General features: G+C 40.3%; 1 protein-coding gene across 1 annotated transcript in view; it reads left to right on the forward strand.

The window, feature by feature from the left end:
• arrdc1b (arrestin domain containing 1b) overlaps positions 1 to 17,126 on the forward strand; it is a 47,429-nt gene that overhangs the window by 19,428 nt on the left and 10,875 nt on the right. Inside the window, exons 2-3 of the mRNA XM_066645486.1 lie at positions 8,087 to 8,197; positions 15,638 to 15,688. Coding sequence (XP_066501583.1) covers positions 8,087 to 8,197; positions 15,638 to 15,688 — 162 coding nt within the window. The remainder of the gene's footprint in view (positions 1 to 8,086; positions 8,198 to 15,637; positions 15,689 to 17,126) is intronic.

Here is a 17,126-nt window from a genome sequence, read left to right on the forward strand (position 1 = left end):
AAAGAAGGTGAATGTAACAGTAGCCAGGTGCTAAATGCTGGGATGCCCCTTTTCTGTTAACTCAGCCGTTTCAGGTGTTCTCGTTTAACAACGGAATAAGTTGTAATCTAATGTTTCACTGCGTCATTAAATGCTTCTATGACCTCTCTTAATCTAAGAACTTTTAATAGGGAAATTCCTCCTGCTCCACCCTTGACCAGAACACTGATTGTTTATTTTCAGTATCAGTCTTGATTCGCTTGACATGACGAAATGCCTCTGTTGCCTAATTGGGATTTTATTCTGCTCTGTGTTTGAGCTTAAGGAAAAAAGGTTGTCCATATATCCCCGAGTTAAATAAACACAGCATAGCCCCCTGTATTTCTGTCCCGCCTTTCTGAAACTCCCTTCATCACTGCTGGTAAACAGGAAAATATTATTATTATTTTCACACAAACTGAGCGCCTGTCTCCATGCCCCTCCTGTTTGCTGATTCAGTGTTGCATAGCAGTGATGTCATGGGGTCAAATTCTGTCTGAATGGTTTCACAACTGTTCGCTGATTGGTCGCCGGGTGGCTGCCAGTTGCCAGGGAGACTCCTTCCCTTCTGTTTGCAGAAATTTGCATTTGCCTCATAGTAATGGGGTTCCTTACACATTCACGGTACTAAGTCTCACAGTAGATCTATAAATATTACCACTTATTATCATTAGAAGTACTTAGTCATTGTATTTATTGTTGATGTATTTATTCTTTGTTGGGAAAACTTTGTGATGAATTAAGAAATAAATGAACATGGCATTTCTTTTATGTACATTACAATTAAGAAGGATCCTCTCTCTTTCTCTCCTTAAAATTGTAGTGTTGTATGCTGGTTCTGAGAGTTTTATCTGTTTTAGACACACTGTAAATAGCCAGGGTGGTGTTGTTCTTTAGTTTTTTAGTGAATGGGTTTCCTGAGTGGAAGTGTGTACCTGAATCATTTTATAGTGACATGACACAAAGGGATATTAAGCCTCAGCATTATTCCTGCAGAGGAAGGAAATACTTCAGGAAAACAGACAATAGTGCAGGAGATTGCGATGGTTTGGTTGTTAGATTATTCCTTGTTAGATTTAGTGACTGTGTTATCTGGTTTACGGGCCTGTTTCTCATATGTAAAAATCAGAGTAAGATGACTAACCCTACCATCACTGTTTCTGAGAGTCATTTTCTCCACCAGCTTTTGGCTTGCTGTAGTGTTTATAGTGCGTTGGTGTGGACACAAGTTTAGCCCACTCTGTCTGCTCATGCGGAAACCTATAATAAACCCAACAGACACTGTGGATGCCCCATCAGCACTCTCACTGAAAAATGTAAGCTGTGAAGAGACTTGGATCAGGTCCAAAAGGATCTGAAAGTGTAAACGCAGATGACTCAGAGCTAAACCTTCCACCTCCAGTGCTCCTTGACATTTGATGTTAATGCCTGTGGAATATGGGTTTCCTGTTTGTTACCCCCCCCCCCAATACTGATACCAATATCTGCGCTCAGGGAATCAGCCAGTGCAGATCCATTACCAGTGGTCTACAAAGATGCTTGTGTTTTGTAAGTTGGAAGGTTCAAAGCCAAACATATATATCAGAGGTTAAGGGCCTAGACACTCCACTTTGACAAAGAAGAACGAACTTCAGCTCACAGTCATTCATTATAACTGGAACTGGTAGTAGTCTTAACTGCAACATACTGAACATACAGCATACTGATTTACTACAGTGTCTTTCAAGCTTTGTAACCCAAAGCCTTTGTGTGACAATGAAAATAAACCACCATTGGATTGGCACTAATAAAATGGCTAGTAAAATGGGAATGAATTGCTGACTAATGTTTTCTGTTTTTGTGTTGTTACATGACTTTCAGAGCTCTCTTGAATCTATGTTTCTTACAGATAACAATTTCAATTTTCTCTCAATGTGTTACAACACACAAAATATTCATTTAAAAATGTAGAGTAGTAAAATAGTTATAAAGCTCTTCCAAAACATTGACACTGGCATTGGACACAAATTAGCTCTGGTTTACTCTTAAGAACAAACACTTAGACAAATACCAATGTGTATCCATCAGGATATGAGACATACACCCAAGCAGTCCAGCTGGTTCTCCATGCCTTTTCTGTTTCTGTCTCGCTCTCTCTCTCTCTCTCCCTCTCATTCTCTCTTTACATGGAAGACTAGATATATTTTTCTTATCTGAAAGAAAACTCCCAACCAATGCTGGCTCACATTTACGTCATAATAGGCCTGACCTGTTACTGCTGGTGTTTTATACCATTTCCCAGAAGAGGGTGTGTGTGAGTGTTTACTTTATTTGATGCCAAGTGTTCTGATGATGTCCGTCACATGTACATATTTTACTTATAAGAAACACACTTAGTTGACTGTGAAGCAACTCCTAATAGGAATCATCATCTAATAGAAACCATTATGTAATAGAAAGCAATGTGATGTATCTGTAGAAATCATTTAACATCCTTGATTCTTTCAGTCACTTCCAAGCAGCCCCAGTTTCAAGCAGCCTCAGGCAAAATGGCGTCAGAACTGAAAGCATCAGACCAGAAATATTCTAAGGGTGGAGAGAGGTCACTGGTTACAATGTTGGAAGCCTTGAAAAACTCAACATGATGTCTGTGTATGGGGAGAGTCCTACCCTTTTGTAAAAAGAGTTACCCAGCTGTAGATCCACATAAGGGGAAAACACCTCCATCGCTGTGTAGATACGCACCATGGCCAGGACAAGCTGAGTGGAATATTTTTTAGTTATGTGAGCTGATGAAATCCTGTGGCTTCTCATTTTGTATTTGTAGGTGCCCGTTGAAAGAGACAGGAGCCTGGTTTTGTATAAATAAGATGCCTAGATGATTGCCCAGGGGATCCAATTTCCTATGAGGACTTTGGTCAGGCTGAGCTAAGAAGCGTTGGATGGTTTGTGTGTCATTCTCAGTTCTATTTTTAATAACTAGGTTTATAACTATGTTTATTAGTTTAATTCAAATTAAGGATGACAGTTGTTCCGTGCTATAAATAGATATTGTGGTGTGTCAGGCACCATCATTATTTTAAAAATAAATAAATAAAGTTCCCATAGGGCGGCACGGTGGCGCAGCAGGTAGTGTCACAGTCACACATCCCCAGGGACCTGGAGGTTGTGGGTTTGAGTCCCACTCCTGGTGACTGTCTGTGAGGAGTTGGTGTGTTCTCCCAGTGTCCGTGTGGGTTTCCTCCGGGTGACTGTCTGTGAGGAGTTGGTGTGTTCTCCCTGTGTCTGTGTGGGTTTCCTCCGGATGCTCCGGCTTCCTCCCACAGTGCAAAAACACATGTTGGTAGGTGGATTGGCGACTCAAAAGTGTCTGTAGGTGTGAGTGTGTGAGTGAATTGCCCTGTGAAGGACTGGCGCCCCCTCCAGGGTGTATTCCCGCCCAATGATTCCAGGTAGGCTCTGGACCCACCATGACCCTGAATTTGAAAAGTGGTTACAGATAATGAATCAATGAAAGTTCTCGTACATGGTTTACCAGAGTTTAATTGCTTACTGTGGTTGTACCTTACTTACTTGATGATAGCAGCTCTGTGTTTGGATCAGTTGAGGCTGTTTAATGATCAATCATGCTAGAAATAAAAGCATGGGTAAGTTTCTCCAGGTCTGGTTTAGTCAGAAAATCTCTCATCTTATTGATGTTCTTAAGATGATAACATGCTGGTGTAGTATCTGTTCTAACATGACTACATGAAAACCAAGATCTGAGTTATAAGTATAATTAAAAAAATAAGTGCAGTTGAGGGAGGCACAGTGGCACAGCAGGTAGTGTTGCAATCACACAGCTCCAGGTACTTGGAAGTTGTGGGTTTGAGCCCTGCTCCAAGTGACTCTCTGTGTTCTGCCTGTGTCTGTGTGGGGTTCCTCCAGGTGCACGTTGGTAGGTGGATTGGTGACTCAAACATGTCTGTAGGACTGAGTGTGTGAGTGACTATGTGAGTGTGTGTCACCCTGTGAAGGATTGGCGTTCCCACCTTACACCCAGTGATTCCGGGTAGGATCCGCACCCACCGCGACTCTGAAGTGGTTACAGACAATGAATGAATGAACGAATGAAGTGCTGTTGATGTAAATGTCATACTCCACTTGTAAAGTATAGTGAATGTTGTATGTAATCGGTATAGGTTAAACATATTTAGGTTTTTCTTTTGGTGACACAGATGGCTGGCAGCAGATGGTTTTACTTGTAATGTCATGCTGAATGCGCTCTGAATGCGGCTGAACCCTGAGGACCCTCTCCGGCCTCTCTCCTTTAAAGCTTTGTGTTATTCTTGGTGCAGAGTTGGAGAGGTCTCTGTGCCAGCCAACCATGGAGGGTGGCTGCCTGGGCAGTGAACTGGTGCCATCTGCTACTTGTGTTTGTGTATTATGTCAACATGGTGCTGCTTTAGAGTATGTGCCAATGCCTGACCACACAGCAAGACTTACACACACACACACACACACACACACACGGGTGTGGAATTTTATGTGAGTTTGATAAAAAAAAACTCTTTTCTTTTCATCCTCATCTGTTCTCTCCTCAGATGTGTTGTGAGTTCTTATATATGTTTCTTAGTACCTTCTAGTCCTGTCGCTATTGGTTAAGTAATCAGGCATTCTGAGGTTTAAAATGCCCACAGAGTTAAAGAAGATGTGTGCCACTAGAAGCTTATAGAATATAGCCTACCGTTCTTCATTCGTCATTGTTCATATTGCCACTGTCCAATTAAAAGCATGCATCTCCCAAAATAGCAGATTTACAGGAGGAGTAATTTTAGAGTGTTCAAATGTGTTCAAATGACATAGTAAACTAACCAATGACAAAAATGTAAATACATGTTATTAATTTGACAGTGACAATATGAGTGTGTCCATCTGTCACACATTTATTTTTTAAATTAACTATTCAAGATTGTGAGCGGATTGTGAGCTGTCAGTGTGTTCTTCTTCTGAAGCGTCTCATGAGACCGAGTGATGACTCTTCATTTTTACTGGGAATGCACATTAGACGCTCTCATGAATGTTCTGTATCCAATTACAATGTACACTCAAATCTCAGGGTAGGTCAAGTGCCCAATGCAAATCACCTGAGACACTGTCATCTCTCTCTCTCTCTCTCTCTCTCTCTCTCTCTCTCTCTCTCTCTCTCTCTCTCTCTCTCTCTCTATCTTTGTGTCTCTTTCACTGTGTTTCTTTCCCCTTTCACTCTTTGTCCACTGGTTAATTCAGTGCTTCTTTGTGAGTGTGGATAAGAAACATGATGCTGTGGGAATGCAGCTGAGCTTGCCTCAGTGGTGTGTGTGTGTGTGTGTGTGTGTGTGTGTGTGTGTGTGTGTGTGTGTGTAGACATTAGACAAGGGCTGTGTGCCTCATCATCATATGGTCATATGGTCACTGGTCTCATTTTGCAGTGTGGTCAGCAGGCATACCAGCAGTCAGTCTTTATCTCTCTCTCTACCTCTTCTCTCTCTCTCTTTCCTTTCCTCCCTCTCCCCCACTGGTGATGCTCTGGTCTCTGCTGGGCTGCTCTGCTTGATCCTGGCTAAAATCCTTGGACTTACCCGGCCTTGCCCAGCTATTGCATAATCAGAACATGTGGCCACATCATCAACTGCTGGATTTCTGTCTGATTTTTATGCTGCAATATCCTCATCTGCGTCAACATACAAAATTTGGCAGATAAAAATATATGAAGTGTGTAGCTGAGGAATACTCTGAAATTAAAAGATGCTTGTGGTTATCTGTGTGGAACAGCAGTTAATGAACCTATTGCAACACAGAGGTTTGCAGCTTTGTACAGTGATGGAACACCAGTGTTTTCAGTTTCAAAATTGTAAGTTGGGGACCCAGCGAATTGTACCAAAATTTGCTTGGAATATTCTCAATTTTTCATACATGTCAACATTTCTAACATTTAATGTTAACAAAAAATAACTTTCCCATTGAAGGAATTCCAGTTTGTCGAGATCACCTAAAATCTCCATCTAAAGCCTCCATTTTACTTGAAAAACCAGAAACCTGGCAACCCTGTCAACCCAGCAGCCACTGACATCCAGTTTTGGATTTTTATTTTTGCTCTGCGGAGAGCCGCTAAAGAACAGGGGATCGCTCACACTGCGGTGGTGTAATGTGGTGTAAAGGGTGTTGTACGCCCAACCACATTTCAAAATAATGAATGGTACATTAGATTTGGAGACAGAAATGAGAAAACAAGAACATGGACTTGATTCTCATGTCTTTATGTGTTCAAATGGAAAACAAATAAATGTTGTCTTTTTTTTTTTCATTTCTCCTGTTGTACATTCAGTCCAAGAATCAAACTTCTAAAATGTACACTGCTGCCGCCACCAATTCAAAACAAGACACAGCAGACCACACAAGCACACTATCGAATCAATTGGTCATCTGCTTGATGCATTATGCCTTTCCAGTGATGTCATTTTGACTTTATTGCCATCATACACATAATAATTCACCTTGTAAATATGTCTGTGAAATTTAGTGTGCATGCACAAGTTCTATTTGACAGTAATCTTATTCCATAGCAGGGCACCACACACTCACACATTCACATACACTTTTTTTCACTCTTATTCCACCTACTAACATGGTTTTGGACTGTGGGAGGAAACTGGAGCACCTGGAAGAAACCCATACACACACAAGGAAAACACACCAAACTCCTCACAGATACTCCTCATAGCCCCAAGACCCTGGAGCTGTCTCCCAGTGATATTTAATAAGATGTGTATATTTTAAAGCTGTTAAAGCAAAAAACTACGTAGTGTTTTTTTTGCAGAAACATCTGTGGCATGTTTTCATCAGAATACCACATGGAGTATACATTACAGCACAGTTCTCACACAGTATACAGAGCCTTGTTTAGAATGACCACCTTCGGCTCCTGTTCCTTTAAATCACAGGCAAATGCACAAATGCAAGACAATTTTTTTCATAATATGTTCATTTTAAAAGAGATTTGAAGAAATATAATGTAGTCGACATTTGTTTAAAATAATTACAGAATGGTACTTCCTTTACATGCCTTAAGGCAGGTAAGATTGCTTCAGCCACCATCAATGTGCAGCGTCCATTCACACCAGTACGTTCACCATACATCAGGTGCAGGCTACATAGACAGTTGGAGTATTGACTTGTTTGCCATTTTTCATTCCTGAAAAAGTGTGGACATTTCTGTAGTCCCTGCAGGCTGTGTTGGCAAACACTAATATTAGTGAATAACCATGTGTGTATTGATCCAGTGTGGAGTTTTAAAAAGTACACAGCTTTTGAATCTGCACTCACAGTACTCCAGTATTTCTGCTCCGCGATGCTCAATCATTCTGTCATGCTTCAACAGCTTGTGTTTGGGGGAGAAACTAAAATGGCCTGTGGAGAACCATAATAGCCTCCATGACCAAAGGAAGCTATTGTTGGGTGCTCGGCCTCTGGCACATTATGATTCAAATCAGAGTGACAGGTGCTTTCTCTTAAATACTGTACTCAAATACTCAAACCTTTATGACAGGGCAGCTATTTAATGTCTTTTTTTATTATTTATATAATATAGTCAGATTTTGAGGTCACACATGAGACTAATACTTTGGTATAGTGTTAACGAGTGGACAGAAGCAACCCTGAAATGTACTAACAGAATGCAAGGCTTGGGTTAGTTGTTCTCCAGCCAAATCTTTGTGTAAAACTAGCCATTAAACCAGTTTATTTTGATGGGACTAGATGTAAGTAGCTATAAGTGTTTGATTTCCCACTGCTGTACTGACACAATGCTGTACCCAGACTCCTTGGGCAAGACTCCTAAGACTGCTTTCAAATTGTTAGTCACTCTATATAAGAGGTTAGAAATATCATTTTTATGTACTGATGTCAGTACTGTCATAGTTTTACTTAACGTTTTGGGATGACCAACAAGGCTGATATGAATTCATGTCACATATTGAAATTCCAGAATGCGGTCATTGCTCATCATTTAAACCTACTCTGAAATATTTAGTGGAAAGGCTGAATAGTGACTGGTGTCCTTTCTCTGCAGCCATCAAGGTGAACTGTGTGGGATCATGTGGTGTCTCCAGCAAGATGAACGACACTTCATGGATGGTGGAGGAGCAGTATGTCAGCAGCATGCTGTCCGTGGCGGACAAAGGTGAGGAGATGGACTCATTCTTACACAGTGCTTTCTGTCCTTGAGTGCATTTAATCATTCGTCATCTCCCTTTATCTACTCCAGCATTGCTTATATTGAGCAGATGCGTAAGTTGTATAATTCAGACATAATTTATTCAGAAAAAGGAGGAACAATAACGTGTAAACACAGTGTCAGGAAGAGTAGAGTAGAGCCACAATAAGAAGTTAGAGTAAAAATCACAATGCAAGGCAGGAAAACAGGATGCTGCACATCACACCGCAGACAAAACCCAAAAATGACTTTCCACGAAACAGAAAGTGTGCTGAAGGAAGTCTGTTTAGTCTGAATAATGACCAAGTGCACGTCTTGTTTAGGGAACAGAGCATATTATAGATCTTATACTGTCTATAATCTCTGTCACGTAGAAGACTTTGTATATTTAAGTTAAAGAAGTGACTGCTGGGAATTACAAATAAGATTTATGTGAGATTTTTTGGCAGTTTGCTTTGAGTCTTCAGAACAGTATTTGCACTTGTGGCTCACAGTGTGCTTTTGTTTGTTTGTTTTCCTTCCTGTCTGTCTGCTCTGAGTGTGTCACTAATGAATTTCGTCTCTCTGATGGGGTGATTAGAAGAAGGACATGACTGTTGTTCCTCCTTGTTGCCTGTATAGGTCCTAACCAGTCTATGTAAATGAATTTATTTTCATGCAAAAACTCGTGTGTGCTCTGGACCAAATCATCCCAGCTGAAAAACTCTAGTGTTTAATACAGGCTCTATAGGGAAACCCATGTTTCTGTTTGGTTATATGCTGTTATTCTTGTGATTATTTTAGGCTAAATATAACATATCCCTGTGGTTAGTTTACTACATCATTTGAACACAGCAGCCGTCCTGTGAAAACTTGAAAACGATGACTGGACCAATACAAATGCTTAAAAATTACTTGGAATAAAATCTTTTTACATTCACTTCCTTTGAAAGTTAAGAAGGTTTTTTTTTCTTCTCCTGTAAAGTTACTGTTTTGGGAGATACGTGTTTTTAATTAGACACCAACGATATGTAAAATCATTATCACGGTATTGGCATTTACAATATGTACCAAAAAAAAAGCCTCCTCTGTCCAGTCACATTGTTTTTTCTGACCTATCATAGTTACAGATGAGTCTCTCTTGGCATTTCAATGAATCAAGACCTTCACATTTTCTGAGAACATTTACTATATTATTGATTCACCGGATCATTCTTACTGTACTGCTCTATAATATAATATATCTAATATAATATAATATAATATAACTGCAGTGTTTGTAATTCGTTCACATCATGCACCAGTTTCTCACGATCACAATTTGCTTCTGTGAGAACAAAACCTTAAATAAACAAAAAATCGTAATATTTCTTTGTGAATTGATTTAACAAGATGCAATATTAATTTATTTTGGACTATTGATTTGTTGGTCATGAAATTTTGACACAATATAAAATGGAAGTACAGTGATCCCTCGTTTTTCGCGGGGGATGCGTTCCAAGACCACCCACAAAAAACGAATTTTTAAAACCCTCCCTGTTACTGTTAACAACCCACCCTTTGCATTAAACAGTCATTCTATAATGTTTTTCAGCTGGAACTACATGTGATGTCCTACCAGTTTCTTTAATAGAGTAATTCCTAAGCTGTGATTTAGCGTAAGTAAATTTACCGTACAATACATGTACTGTACGTAAGAAATACTTGTAAATGATATATTTTGTCACCTACAGGCCTAGTCTAATACCTAGTCTAATAGATGTAAATAACAAAAAAGACCCCTTGGAAAAACCCACGAAGTAGCGAATCCCCGAAAGATGAACCGCGAAGTAGCGAGGGATTACTGTACACAGTACACTGTACACATTCCAGTTAAAGATACGCATAAGTAGAAAGTATGGTTTTTAAGCCATGGTCTCACTGTATTTTACCAGGCTCTGTACCCTGCATTGTGTGTCTCAGTCTATGCTTTTTCCTCTTTCTTTTTTTTTTTTTGCATACATTTATTTGCCTCAGCCTAACCGATGAAAACACACCCAGTTCACTTTCTGTTTTTTGCAACAAAACCAAATGATAATGAAATTTAATTGCTGTGGTAAATCACCACTAAATGTTATTTGCTCAAATAATTGTGGTACAATTATTATACAGTTATGTGACAGACACATTCATGAAACCCTAGCTTTTATGAAATAATGAATCATAAACAAATGCTGCAATGTTTTGGTAATATTCTAAGTAAAAATAAGTTAATAAATCCTCTTCAGAGAGCAAGTGTCTGCACATAAAACCTAACCATTTTACTATATACACATTTTATACTGTATTTTTTAATATATTAAAAGATTGTGCATATGTTTAGTAGACACCTATATTCATTCATTGACATGGACAGAGCAATAGATGTGAAAAGTGATTATTAAGTTTGTTATAAAAGATATGGTCTCCCATTTTCAAATCAATATATATTTCACAAGTGTGTTACAGATAGAAGGAATTTGTCTGGGTGAGTGCACTCATGTATGACATGAAACAAAGTGAACAAGCAGAAGAAGTACACAGACTGTTTACAATATTCATGAAAATAACTAATAATAATTAATAATTGATGTATTGTAATGTACTAAACAGGTGTGGCTGTAGAGTTAGAGATTTAGAAAGCAATACATCCTTTCTGTAGAAAAGTATGAATCTCTCTCTCTCTCATTGAGAGCCTGTGTTCTCACCTGTGTGGAAGTGTGAGCTCTTGGCTGATGCTCCAAGACAGATCAGTGTTAGTGAGAGTGAGATTGCTTGTTAGTGTACAAGCAGTAGCTTGTCTTACCTCTGCTCTCTAGCAGACCTTTCAGCAGTGGGGGGAGCTTTAGAGGCAGCTCTGAGACAGATATGCTGCCTCTAATAACACTCCTCCAGGCCTTTGGCCCAACAAAGCCAGCGAGTGTGTTCCTGCTCTTCGCCAGCAGTTAATGCTCTGCACCCATTAGAGACCTGGGCTGCATGCTCCAGAGCCCAAGCAGTGTGTTTCTAGCCTCCAGTAGCACACTGCTAAAGGGCCTTTGCTTCTCCTCATTGCGGCATGTGGCCGTTCAGAGTGGACAGAGCTCTACCAAGTGTCCGGTTGCAGGAGCTGAGTGCTGCCTCGTGTTCTTACTGCACACTGGTGTGATGTATTATGTTCTACATGTGTTATAGCAGCAAGGAATATACAGTAAAGAGCAGACAGGTAACTGTTAACGCTATACGTGTATTATTCAAATGACAATTACAAATCATCAAAACATGTTGTATCAAATTTATTTAGATGCAGCAGTACATATATATATGAAAAGACAGATTCAGCTTTATTGTCATTGCTCTGTACAAGTACAAGGCAACAAAATGCAGTTAGCATCTACCAGAAGTCCAAAAAGGCAGTAAAGTGCAAGAGTTGTGTGTGTGTGTGTGTGAGTGTATATATATACACACAGGGGGTAAGACAATGAAACTGAAACACCTGTCATTGTAGTGTGGGAGGTGTCATGGCTAAATTGAAGCACCCTGGTGGCCAATCTTCATTAATTACACATTGCACCAGTAAGACCATGTGCATCCAATGGTTCAAACATTGTGTCCTGAAGGCGGTGCCGTGTATCAGGACGACAATGCACCAATACACACAGCAAGACTGGTGAAGGATTGGTTTGATGAACATGAAAGTGAAGTTGAACATCTCCCATGGCCTGCACAGTCACCAGATCTAAATATTATTGAGCGAGTCAGGAAACGTTTTCCTCCACCAGTATCACGTAGAGACCTGACCACTATCCTGCAAGAAGAATGGTTTCAAATCCCTCTGACCACTGTGCAGGACTTGTGTATGTCATTCCCAAGACCAACTGACGCTTTATTGGCTGCAAAAGGAGGCCCTACACCACACTAATAAATTATTGTGTAGTTTCATTGTCCAACCCCTGTATATTAAATGTTAAAACACCAGAACAACAGGCATATATATAATAATGTTCACCCTTTATTTAAAAAAAGAAAAAAAGAAAGTACACGCTTTTGTTTGCAGTTGTGTTGGGCTCTACAATCTTTTAATTGTAGAGGAAAGTTTAGTGGAAATTTTACACAGCCTATGAATCTTCCATCACTTGGGTTAAGCCTGTACACTCTAAAATTTCAATAAATGGGTCCCAAATGTTATGAACGCATGGATATAAAGTAATTTTCTCTAAAGGCAAACTTGTACATAGCTCCCCAAGCCATTTGCCTATACTCAGTACAATGAATCATTTCATGATCGGACAATATCCCTTTTAGCCAGCAATATGCCCAGTTCCAATGACTTTGCTTGATTTTGTAGTTGGTTGATGTAAGCCCAGTATGAAAAGCTTTGGGTCCAGTGGAATACGTTTGTAAAGTATGTGCTCTATACAAGCTTTCATTGTTTCCTATAACTTTTTTAATATAACTACACTGACAAAGACAGTGAAAAAGTGTGTCTTTTTTGCCACATTTGATGTGTAACTGTTAAGCTTTTCCGGTGATCATATATGCCAGTTTTATTGCAACAATTTAAGTAGTGTATTAATAGTTTGTGACTGAGCTTTCAGACATGCCTTCACCCAATCTTCAGTGGCAAAATCCCCCTGTAATTCTGCTTTCCATGTTTCCAGCCTCTTTAAAGATTACTTTAACGATTCATCAATTAGAAAGCTATATATCTTGGAGATGAGGTCCTTTTTTCTTTTATTTCATTCATTTTTAGGCAGAAGTTATCCTTTTTCAGGCAAGATTGCAAATAACGTAATCCAAATCGAAGGGGGAAATCTAAGTAAAATACTCTAACCTGGAGAACTTGGAATTCTAAATGTTAAATGTTTAAATATGGTGGTACAGCAGGTAGTGTCGCAGTCACACAGCTCCAGGGACCTGGAGGTTGTGGGTTCGATTCCCGCTCCGGGTGACTGTGAGAAGTTGGTGTGTTCTCCCCGTGTCCGCGTGGGTTTCCTCCGGATGCTCCGGTTTCCTCCCACAGTCCAAAAACACACGTTGCAGGTGGATTGGCGACTCAAAAAGTGTTTGAATGTGTGAGTGTGTGCATGTGTTGCCCTGTGAAGGACTGGCGCCCCCTCCAGGGTGTATTCCCGCCTTGTGCCCAATGATTCCAGGTAGGCTCTGGACCCACCGCGACCCTGAATTGGATAAGCGGTTACAGATAATGAATGAAAATGTTTAAATATACTGCCCCTGTAGCATTTGTCCAAGGAAAGGCTTTTGTAACACTGTTTTTGTGATTTAAAATTGGGAAAAGGGTCATGCACTTTCTATTATATAGAGTGTGCTTCCTGTCAGTACCAATTTAATTATTAATATAAGTATTGATTAATTCACTGGTCTTACACACATTCAGTGTGCACTTCCTTCCTCCCTCTCTCTTTCTCTCTCTCACTCTCTCTCTCTCTCTCTCTCTCTTTTTCTTTAGAGGTTGAATAGTTATGTGGTATGCAAGGTACTGGAATACTGCCAGAATTTGGAGTATTAAATAGTGTCCCTTTGTTGACCTCTTTGAGCTGGTGTTGTTTCTGGGTGTTCCAGAGGTCCTTGCAGGACTTCATGTGCACATTAAGGCAATATTTCCTATGATAAAACTGAGAAACTGTACTGTTTTTGATAAATATATGACAGTTTTTAATTGCGTATATATATATACACACACTCACTCACACACACACACACACACACACATAGAGAGGATATGCGTATTCATCTTCTGAAGGAACCATAGAACTAAGAAACCTAAAAATTGTAGCTCTATATGTGCCTTGCCACACTTCCTTCTTCAATCAAATGCATTGAAAAGATCACACAGAAGACTGAGGGCCTTTTAGACCTAGCACAATGATATATGCCATAGGAGAAAGAGACAGCTCTAGGTAGTCAAAAATAGCACAGGCAGTCGTCCCTATGACAGTATGTTTCTCATTGTAATAGATGAACTGTTTTGGCTTTCTTTGAAATAAGCGTCATTATCTTGAGCCTGGTTTGGGTTAAGATCCAACAGACAGCTGCTTCTGCACTTTCAGAGTCAAGCTCTTCAGACTTGAACTGCTTATTCTCATCATTTCCTCTATCAGACCTCTTCCTGTCTCAGACACTCCTTCATGTAAGCAAGAGGAGATTTGTGCAATAACTCTTAGGCAGCTGCAATCGCATTTAAATGCCATCTGTTTAAGCTGCTCTGCACGGCACATTTTCATAGAACAAAACTGAGCAGAATAAAATGCTTCTCTAATGGGTAAAACGCAATATATACAACAGAACTATGTTTATTTGTAGTATTTTTACATTCCATATGTCAGCTTCACACAAGTCAAGTATCCACCCTAAAACCCCAAAATTGGTTTTACTATCATCAATATACATCACATTGGCTTTAATATTCTTGAACCCAGGAAATCTTAATTTAATCATTTCTGAAGTACTGCTGGATGGTGGTTAGTGGCTGTATTTTTCATATAGATCAGTGTCTTTAAATAGTAATAAACCTCTCTGCTTTTATTTAGGAACACGAATGCCTCAAATAAAATGTGTCGAATCTCCACTTTATTGTTAATTGATTTTCTTTGATTGAGTTACAAATATTTCAACGAAAATATTAAAAGCACGGCACATATCACAATTTACTCATTAACAGGAAGCAGGTAGTGTCACAGTCACACAGCTCCAGGGACCTGGAGGTTGTGGGTTCGAGTCCCGCTCCGGGTGACTGTCTGTGCGGAGTGTGGTGTGTTCTCCCTGTGTCTGCGTGGGTTTCCTCCGGGTGACTGTCTGTGAGGAGTGTGGTGTGTTCTCCCTGTGTCTGCGTGGGTTTCCTCCGGGTGAATGTGAGGAGTTGGTGTGTTCTCCCTGTGTCCGCGTGGGTTTCCTCCGGGTGACTGTATGTGAGGAGTGTGGTGTGTTCTCCCTGTGTCTGCGTGGGTTTCCTCCGGGTGACTGTGAGGAGATGGTGTGTTCTCTCTGTGTCCGCGTGGGTTTCCTCCGGGTGCTCCGGTTTCCTCCTGCAGTCCAAAAAGACATGTTGGTAGATGGATTGGCGGCTCAAAAGTGTCCGTAGGTGTGAGTGAGTGTGTGTGTGTGTGTGTGTGTGTGTGTGTGTGTGTGTTGCTCTACGAAGGACTGGCGCCCCCTCCAGGGTGTATTCCTGCCTTGCGCCCAATGATTCCAGGTGGGCTCTGGACCCATCGCAACCCTGAACTGGATAAGCGCTTACAGATAATGGATGATTTGTATGCCACAGTTTTCACTAATCTTTACACTCAGTTGAGATTGGAATGCACAGTGATAATCCCATAGACAATGTGCATGCATATCCCACCTCACACACACCTTCTCCTCCAGCCTGTCTCTTTCTGTTCTGACATCTCTGCCTGTCTTCTTTTGTAGGGACCCTGCCACCTGGAGAGCACAACTTCACTTTTCAGTTTCTTATCCCAGGTAAGATTAAGGATCAGTAGATCAAATGTTGAAAAGAAATCTGTTGATTATTCTTTAAAAGCATGCGTCATAAAAAAAATTCTTTGCTTGTCTTTAAAAATAAAATCTGTATGCAAATATTGTTTTATGTAAAACAGTGTGAAGTTTTAAATATTCTGCATCCTTCCCAACACAGCCCAGGTTTCATTCATGCAAAGTAAGCTGCAAAAGTAGTCGGTTTTAAATCCGCAATAGTTGAGCTATCATAGTAGAAGATCATTAGCAGATGTGTTTATCATGGGTATTGGGAAGCAAATGTATCATCACAGCCTTTCAAAACATTCAGAACATTGAAACATCTTTTTCTCTGGCAGGCGTACCAGTCAGCCGGGGCTCTGAATGAACTCCATTACCAAACAGCCTCTTTTGCGTATATTCAAGGTGCAGAAACAAAACAGCCTTTTTGTTAAGGGATAATGAGTTGATGAGTTGGAACTTGGTCGTTCTGAAAAATGCTTTTTGGGACATAAACAGTTTAGTGGAGAAAAAGGGAACGTTTTAAAGTTACTACATAGAGAAAGGAGCACAAGGACCTTACGGGCTTAAACTGATAATGGTTCAGTTTCCATCTCGTTTCATTCTTTCATGTTTTATACAGAGTGAGGATTGTACAGATAAGTGTTGCTCTTTATAAAGAATTCAAGACTCTTTTGGGTTGGTTTTCTAGTGTTAAATGTGGTGCATGCAGGTGTGAGGTCAAAATGTGCTGTAAGTGCCTGAAGCGTATTGCTGATGCTGGTGGTCATAGTGGTGGTGGAGGTGAGGGCTTTTTCTATTTTCAGCTCTTATCCTGTGGTTCCCACAGCAGTCAGTAAAACAGCTTGCATGAGCTCCCATAAACAGTGATGGTTACTACCATCCTAGGCCAAAATACTAGTGGCAATACATTCATTCATTCATTCATTGTCTGTAACCGTTTATCCAGTTCAGGGTCGCTGTGGGTCCGGAGCCCACCCGGAATCACAGGACACAAGGCAGGAACACACCCTGGAGGTGGCGCCAGTCCTTCAGAGGGCGACACACACACTCACACATTCGGTCACCCACTCACACCTATGGAAACTTTTATTTGAGTCACCAATTCACCTACCAACATGTGTTTTTGGACTATGGGAGGAATCCGAAGCACACGGAGGAAACCCATGCGGACACTGGGAGAACACAGGAAACACACTCTGTACATACAGTGACATTACTTTACTGTATAAAGAAAAATATTTGAAAAGATCCCTCAAAACATGAAGAAGAAACCTAGAGAGGAAGAAAGATTCAAAAGGGGAACCCATCCTAATCTGATGAGCACTTTAGCTGAACAAAAAAAGAGCTGTGTGAATGATGTGTTAGAATGTTTGTAAAGTTCTCATGTTTTTTAAGTTAAGAACAAACTTAACTGGGTTAA

This window comes from Hoplias malabaricus, chromosome 15 (genome assembly GCF_029633855.1).
Source record: "Hoplias malabaricus isolate fHopMal1 chromosome 15, fHopMal1.hap1, whole genome shotgun sequence".
NCBI classification, from domain to species: Eukaryota; Metazoa; Chordata; class Actinopteri; order Characiformes; family Erythrinidae; genus Hoplias; species Hoplias malabaricus.